The sequence below is a fragment of the Cricetulus griseus genome, chromosome 4 (genome assembly GCF_003668045.3).
Source record: "Cricetulus griseus strain 17A/GY chromosome 4, alternate assembly CriGri-PICRH-1.0, whole genome shotgun sequence".
In the NCBI taxonomy this organism is placed as follows: domain Eukaryota; kingdom Metazoa; phylum Chordata; class Mammalia; order Rodentia; family Cricetidae; genus Cricetulus; species Cricetulus griseus.
In genome coordinates this window covers 33,121,325-33,130,319 of record NC_048597.1, presented here as the reverse complement: position 1 = coordinate 33,130,319, position 8,995 = coordinate 33,121,325, and the positions used below count along the sequence as shown (strand labels likewise).

General features: G+C 40.6%; 1 protein-coding gene across 1 annotated transcript; it reads left to right on the top strand.

Moving 5' to 3' along the window:
- The first annotated feature begins 823 nt into the window (after positions 1-823).
- On the top strand, positions 824-1,741 carry LOC100773923 (olfactory receptor 5AC1-like). Its single transcript, XM_027413326.1, has one exon. The coding sequence runs from the start codon at positions 824-826 to the stop codon at positions 1,739-1,741; it is 918 nt and encodes a 305-aa protein (XP_027269127.1).
- Positions 1,742-8,995: the final 7,254 nt, after the last annotated feature.

Genomic DNA, 8,995 nt, shown 5'->3' with positions numbered 1-8,995 from the left:
TAAATATATTTACCATACAAAATTTTTAAAGATATATGTGCATATATAAAAGAGAGTAGAAATGATATTACTGGGAAGAAGAAAGATTAGAAAAGAGGGAGAAAATGGGAGATTGTCTTGGGTATATATTTAAAGTACACGATACAATACAAAGAAAATGACATTATATAAGCTACAGCTTTGTATAATAAATATTTATTAGCAAAATATAAAAATTTTCATGGGAAATTGTAAAAGACTTTTCAAATTGAGCTAGTGCCTCTTTAAGACATTTTATTATAAATTTAGCATAGTGGTATTTGATTTTAATCCCAGTACTCTGGAGACAGAGACAGGTGAGTCTGAGTTAAAGGGCAGCCTAGTCTGCACGTCAGTGCCAAGACAGCCTAGGCTACACAGACATACCCTGTCTCAAAAAAAATAAAATAAAATAAACAATCGAAAAGACATTTAGTATAAAATTATTATGTATTATTTTCATTCTAAATTGTGTATACAATTCTCTCTTTCACACACACATAGACACACACACACATGATTTACAATAGATGAAAATATGCATGAGACCAGGTAAATTATTGCCCATGATCTCATCATTTAACTTTCAGATAATTGGATGCTGAAAGTTTATACATTAAAACTGTTCAGAAAATATTTTGTTCCTGGCATATTTAAAACGTAGAAACAAGACTTACTATCTATTGGTTGTGGAGCCCCTGAAGGTCAGTACAGTGGTCTCAATCTGATCCTGTTCTTACTGAGTCAGTTAGACTTAAAAAAAAAATCTCCTCCTTTCTAGAAGTGAGCAGCTTGAACAGGTTTGATGGAAGGAAACTGGACCCAAGTGACTGCCTTCATTCTCAGAGGAATAACAGATCGTCCAGAGCTGCAAGTCCCCCTGTTCCTGGTGTTCTTCTTCATCTATGTCATCACCATGGTGGGCAACCTTGGCTTAATCTTTCTCATCTGGAAGGACACCCATCTTCACACTCCTATGTACCTTTTCCTTGGAAATTTAGCCTTTGCTGATGCCTGTTCTTCATCCTGTGTGACCCCAAAGATGCTCATGAAATTCTTAGACAAGAATGACATGATATCCCTGGGTGAGTGTTTCTCCCAATTTTATTTTTTTTGTACAAGTGCCACTGCAGAATGTTTCCTCCTGGTAGCGATGGCCTATGACCGCTATGTAGCCATTTGCAACCCTCTGCTCTATCTTGTGGTGATGTCCAACAGACTCTGTGTTCAGTTCATAAGTGTGTCATATCTAATTGGACTTCTGCATGCCTTACTTCATGTAGGATTGCTATTTAGGTTAACTTTTTGCAGTTCCAATGTAATAGATCATTTCTACTGTGAGATCTTGCCACTCTATACAATTTCTTGCACTGACCCATCCATTAATGAACTGGTCATTTTCATTTTTGTTATTTTTATACAAGCGAGTACCTTTATGAGCATTATAGTTTCTTATATCCGTGTGCTTTTTGCCATCCTGAAGACAAAGTCTAAGAAGGGCAGAAGCAAAGCCTTCTCCACCTGCAGTGCCCATCTGATGTCTGTCTCTTTGTTCTATGGCACCCTCTTTGTCATATATGTGCTCTCCGGATCTGACACAAACAATTACCAGGGTAAAATGTATTCATTGTTCTACACCGTTATCATTCCTCTGCTAAACCCCTTTATTTACAGCCTACGAAATAAAGAAGTTTTATGTGCCTTGAGAAAACTCACAAAATGATGACTGTTTTCTGAAAACTTCAAGGTGTTTTTAGTATCAAATTAACTCTGTTAAGTGCGTCATAATATTTGGCCCTGTACTTTGCACATAATAGGTACTTTTTACATACTGTTAAGAAAAGCAACAAAATGTAGACCAAAATGCCATCATTATTATATTATTATTATTGTTAAAAAATAGTGAGATTAAGGAAAGATAGCACATGAATTGTTTCTGAATTCACACTCAAAGGAAAACCTGAATATCACAAATTATGTTCACAAGTTTAATAAATTCCTTTCCTGATACATTTGTTTGTATATTACTGAATCCAAACTCCAGATGTGTGGATTCTATGTCTGTTTTTCATTTACTCATTATGTTTGTTTTCTGTCTGTATGCATTGCACATGATCAGAAGTATCACCCACTGTCCCCTCTCAGCCTTCTCCCTCCCCTGCTGGCTCTCTTCCTACCTTCCTGTCTTAGTTTATGCAGGCATCCTCCACTGCTGTGTGTTCATAATACCAATGACCATCTTGAATACAGAAGGCAGTGTTTCACAGAATTTCCCCCTTCCTCTGGCTTTTACATTCCTCCTGCCCACTCTTCTGTCATGCTCCTCAGGCCTTGGAGCAGGTGCTATAGTTGTCCCATTCAGGATGAAGGACTCCAGAGTTACTTATTTTCTGCACTTTGGCTATGTTTTTTTTATATTTCATATATGAATATAGTAGTTACACTAGTTCCACTCCTCTGTCTTCCCGCTCTATATTTCTGTCACCTACATCTTCTTACAATCAAAAGTTCTGTTTTGATTCTCTGCATTACCATTGTCCTTCACATTAAGAAGCTTCTCTGATCAAGACTGCAACTGCACTAGTGCATGGCTAACAATACACCTGTTTCGAAAGTAGTTTGACCACATGTCCATTTATCACAATAATAAGTAGTAAATTCTATCTCACAGGACTTGTGACCTCCCTAGCCAGGAGCTTTTGGTCATGTTACAGTAGCAGGTACACATCTCCTTCCTTGGAGTAGTGATAAGCTCCAATCAGTAAGACATTGATTAGCTCCTAACAGTCATATTGGCACTGAATCAGTGGGCACACGTCGCCTGACAGGCTTCAGGGCCATTGATGAGTGTTCTCCCCCTGTGTCCTCAATAGCTCCTTCTGATACTCTGAGGGCTAGGTCTAATCTGCAGGTAAAGAACTTCCAGATTGGCTTCAGTCTGTTGTCTCCCTCTTCTGGGTCAAGTGTGCAGAGCTTTCTATAATAGAGTATCATCATGTAGTTCTGGTAGGTCCTTATGAGAAGATGCAACAACTTGTATTGCTTTGGATTCTCTGGGCCCTGTGTAGTTCACTCATGGAGAGTTATCATGAACCTGACAATTACATTTTCCTTAAAACACCCATGAATTCTCCTGTCAGAATTGACCGGCAAGTCAGAGTGTCTGCATTTAGCTTCTTTGATTATAACTACCTATAGTATTAATCTTGTTAGCTAACTCTCAAAGTAGTAGTTTTCCTTATTTACTCAAAATAAATAAATAAATAAAACCTGTTATTTCAAATCATCTTAATTGTTTCTCTCAGATTTCCTGAAATATGATTACATAATCTATATAATAGGGATATTTTTATATTTATAATAACTGTGTATACACACATCACATTATATTTGATGGAGTCTCAAAACAAAAGCCAACAATGGTAGCAGTAACCCTAAGTATTCCTCTCTAAATATTCAACATCAGACATGAGAAGGTTTTACACTTTTCTTCTTTTGGCACTGGTGACCTTGTCTTTTTATTAGCACTGCTTACCTTATATCATAATTTTCTATAAGTCTTTCCCATAACCCCCTTTTATCTCCATTCCTTTCACCTTTGGATTTTTTTATTCTTTTAATTTTTTTATTTTATTTTACATTCCACCCACAGTTCTTCTTCCCACCCTTCCTCCCAACACCCCTCGCCTCCTCCCATTCCCCCTCATCTCCCCGATAGCCTACCCCCAGTCCACTCCTCCTTAGAGGTAAGGGCTCCCATGAGGAGTCTATATAGACTGGCACAATTGGTTGGGGCAGGGCCAGGCTCCTCTACCACGCATTAAGACTGAGTATGGCATCCCTCCATAGGGAATGTTTCCAACAAACTAGTTCATTTACCAGGTTTATATGGTGGTCCTACTGCCAGGGGCCCCTCTGGTAGTTTAAGCTTCACAACTGTCTCCCACATGTGGAGGGCCTAGGTCTGTCGCCTGGAGTCTCCACACCTGTAAGTCTAGAGTTCATGAGTTTCCACAAGCTTGATTCAGATGTCTCTGTAGATTTCTCCATCATGATCTTGACCTCCCTTGATCATATGTTCCCTCCTTCCTCCCTTATTCCATAGCCAATGAAAATGTTCTGGCTAGTTTTATGTCAACTTGACACAATCTACAGTCATCAGAGAAGAGGGAACCTCAATTGAGAAAATGTCTTCATAAGATTAGGCTGTTGGCAGGAGGACACTAAGAGAAACATGCATGGTACCCGAGAGAAGGGGAAGGGGACAGGATCTCCTGAGTTGATTGGGAGCATGGGGTGGGGAGGGAGATGGGAGAAAGACAGGGGGAGAAGAGGAGGGGACAGGAGGACATGTGAGAGCAGGAAGGTTGAATCGGGGGAAGAATAGAGGAGAGCAGGATGAGAGATACCATAATAGAGGGAGCTATTTTAGGTTTGAGGAGAGACCTGGCACTAGAGAGATTTCCAGAGATCTACAAGGATGATACCAACTGGCAATCTAAGCAATAGTGGAGAGGATACCTTAAATGCCCTTCCCCAATAATGAGATTGATAACTACCCTATATGCCATCCTAGAGCCTTCATCCAGTAACTGAAGGAAACAGAAGCAGAGATCCACAGCTAAACACTGAACTGAACTCTTGAAACCCAGTTGCAGAGAGGGAGGAGTGATGAGCAAAGAGGTCAAGACCAGACTGGTGAAACCCACAGAAATAGCTGACCTGAACAAGGGGGAGCTCATGGACCCCAGACAGATAAGAGAAACCAGCATAGGACTGATCCAGACCCACTAAATGTGGGTGTCAGTGAGGAGGCCTGGGCAATCTATGGGGCATCTGGTAGTAGATCAGTATTTATCCCTGGCGTACAAATGGACTTTGGGAGCCCATTCCACGTGGAGAGATGCTCTATCAGCCTGGACACATGGGGAAGGGCCTAGGCCCTGCCCCGTATGATAATGACAGAATTTGGGGATCCCCATGGAGGGTCTCACCCTCCCTGGGGAGCTGAGGGAGGGGCGGCATAGGGGGATTGGTGGGGAGAAGAGAGGAGGAGAGGGAGAGGGAGCTGGGATTGACATGTGAAGCAGACTTGTTTCTAATCTAAATAAAAATAATTTTTTTTAAAAGATTGGCCTGTAGGCAAACCTGTAGGGCATTTTCTTAATTAATGATTGATCTGGGAGGAAACAAGCTTTATGCATGATGCCATACCTAGGCTGGTGGTCCTAAGTTCTATGAGAAAGCAAGCAGTGCAAGCCTTAGGGAGCAAGCCAGTAAACAACCCCTCCATGGCCTCTGCATCAGCTCCTGCCTCCAGACTCCTGTCCTGGCTTCCTTTGATAATAGACTACAATGCGGAAGTGTTAGCCAAATACCCTCCAACCCCCCCCCCAAAAAAATGAATCATTCAGATCCTTCTTCATGCAACCCCAAAATCCCTCCTTCCGGCCCCTGTGAATCTCCATGTCAAACAGTATTCATGTCTGAAGCTCGATCCTATTTAGTCTTATCAATAAGAACCCAGAGTCAGATATCAGGGTGGAAACTGAAACATCAGAGAAGCAAAGAAGCAGCCACAGTCACTTCTTACTTCTTCTCTCTGCCCAGCCTTACCACTTCCTGTCTCCAGTCTGTACAGACCTCCAGACCTCTAGTGGCTAGCTCTACCCTCTGATAGTGGCAAGCTTTATTAATCAGAACACAAAATATCACACACGTCAACAAGTTTTTTCAAAAGAAAGCTCATGTTTCCACTATGTTCATCTCTATTTCTTGGTATTTACAAATAAAACGCTTCTCTTGCTATATGAGGAGGTAGAACCTTAAAACCATGCTCGCTGTTCAGTATGAGGAATAAATATCATTAATAATCATTCAAAAAGAAAAACTTCATCTACCTTAGTAATAGAATTTAGTTTTCTATTGTTGCTTAACCATTTTTCATTAATCTTTTCTTTCCCCCTTTCCTGTGTTGACAAGTACAAATTAATTTTCATTCAATTTATGGATTTTATTTTTCTAATTTAAGACACAGCTGAAGAAAAAGCTGGATTGCAGGTTGGAATGTTTGTGCTATGCTCCCATCTTGTGGCAATATTGAGCTATTACACAATAAAGAACATGGCTCATTCTAGCGGTTTTATCCTGTACTACAATAGATTATGCATTCCCACTTGGCACATCTGATTTTAGCAAAGGTATGAGAGGGGAAAGAACTATATTGCATGAGAATAGCAAAATACTAAGAAATAGAATTGTTGATTGAGAACAAAGTTTTAAGGAAAAGGAAAAAATGTCATATCATAGACAATTATATTTCTGACATGCCACTCTATTTCCAAATATATTTAATTCCCAACATAAAATCAACGCACAAACAGATCAACTACTAGCTCATTCTGTATTTCTAGTTTCTCTGTACAATTGGTTCTCTATAATCCCAGGTGGAATATATGTAGTTTCAAACACCTACAGCTCCAAATTTATCACCAAACACTGTGCTTGTGTGGAACATATACAGCCTGTGTCCATTCTTTTCAAAATACTACAGTGAGACAGCTATTTACACAGAATCTATATTATATTAGAACTATTTGTAATCTAGGGGGGACTTTTTCTATTAATTTTTATTTGAATTAGAAACAAGATTGTTTTACATGTCAATCCCAGTTCCCACTCCCTCCCCTTCTCTGCTACCACCCCACCCCAACTAAAACCCTACCTATCATATATCCTTTCTGCTCCCAGGCAGGGTGAGGCCTTCCATAGAGGGTCATCAGAGTCTATCATATGATGGGGAATGTACTGTGTATGTTCATCTTATTGATTATTGAATAAAATACTATTTGGCCAATGAGACAGCAAGTTAGACAGGACTAGGAGTCAAAGAGGATTCTGGGAAATGTAGTAGAGAAGTGGTGATTCAGGCAGGAAGTGACATAGCAAGGAGACTCATATTTAAGCAAAGGAAACAGGAAGTATCCCCCTTTCCCCTCCACTCTTCCTCACCAGCAAGGAGAGATGCCAATAAGGCGTCTGATAAGATAAGTCTTATAAAATATTATGATAATTTATGATAATTAAGACTGAGCTAGCAGATGAGAAATCCTAGTCATTGGCCAAGCAGCATTTGAACCTAATACAAGTTTCTGTATATTAATTGGGGCCCTAACTGGGGCAGGCAGCTGGCGTAAAGCACACATGTAGTGGTGGGGCTCTGCAGCTTTTGGTGGAAAGATTTATCATAACAATCATATCCTTTGGGATAAGGCCTAGGCCTACCCCCGTGTGTCTCGGCTCAGGGAGTATCCCTCTATGTGGATGGGGCTCCCAAAATCCACACCTATGCTAGGGATAAGTACTGAACTACTACAGGAAGTCCCATAGATTTCCGAGGTCTCCTCACTGAAACCCACATTCCTGGGGTCTGGAGCATCTGGATATCCCAGCTATCAGTCTGGGGACCAAGAGCTCCCCGTTGTTCAGGTCAGCTGTTTCTGTTGGTTTCACCAGCCTGGTCTGAACCCCTTTGCTCATCACTCCTCCTTCTCTGCAACTGGATTCCAGTTCAGTTCAGTGATTAGTTGTGGGTGTCTGCTTCTACTTCCACCAGCTGCTGGATGAAGGCTATAAGGATGGCATATAAGACAGTCATCAATCTCATTATCAGGGGAGAGCATTTAGGGTAGCCTCTCCTCTGTTGCTTAGATTGTTAGTTGGTGTCATCTTTGTAGATCTCCAGACCTTTCCCTAGTGCCTGATTTCTCTGTAAACCTAAAATGTCTCCCTCTATTATGGTATCTCCTTACTTGTTTTCTTCTATTCTTCCCCCAACTCAACCTTTCTGCTCCCTCATGTCCTCCTCACCCCTCCTCTTCTCCCTAGGTGAGATTTAAAGAGTACAGGAAGAGCCAGTGAGAGGACTCGGTGGGTAAGGGCACCTGTGGCCAACTTTGATGGCCGAAGTCTGATTCCCAGGACCCACATGGCAGAGAAAGAAAACTGACTCAAAAAGTGGTTTCCTGATATCCACATGCATACAGAGAGAGAGAGAGAGAGAGAGAGAGAGAGAGAGAGAGAGAGAGAGAGAGAGATTACATGTTCACATGTGCAAAACAAATCTAATAAATGTTTTAAATAATCCTTAAGTATCTTTGGGGGTGTGAACAGATTACATGCAGGTATGTCATCTCCTATAGGAGACTTGAGAATCCGTAGATTTCAGGCTCCTTAGGCTCCTGGAACCCGTCCTTCAGTAATGCTTTGGGGCAACTGCATTAAATAAAAAAAGAAGTAAGGAACTGATGTGAACCAAATGACCTCCAAAAATCCTTTTGGATCAACACTGTATGACTACAATTTCCAGATCAGTATATTTTGTCATGTGACATTCAACAAGCACACTTGAAAATTTCTGGAGCATTGGAATTATTGTCATTGTTGCTGCTGCTGTTGTTGCTGATTGTATTTGATCCAACTTTAAAAGGAGCTTGGCTTTCTTATTATTTTCCATTGTGGACTAATGATAGCTAAATGCAGCAGAAGAATTTGAGGACCAGTCATGCTGAGTTCACTCTTGGTTCCTTGCCAGAGAAACAGTCAAACATCATCAGAGGGGAGAAAGAGTGAGCAGGGGGCAACTTCCACAAGGGACAGCTGAAGCTGCTACAAGCTTAAGGACGGTGACTTCCTTTGTTTGCCAGTTTCTCATTTTGACATATGTGGTTTTCCGTTTTGTTTTTCTTAAGATGCTTACAGGGCTTGCAAAGGAAAACACTAAAGGGATAAGGTCAACAATCTGGCTCAGTACAAGAGACAGATGCTTCCTTGTAATTGAATGAAAACTCTAAGACTTCTTATGAACCAACTGTTTCCACTTTAAGCCACTGGCTTGTTTTTTTATTATTTTTATGCAGACTATTTTCTTGCTTAAAAATTAATTGCAAAAAAATATAAAGTGTTTTTGCATCTTTCT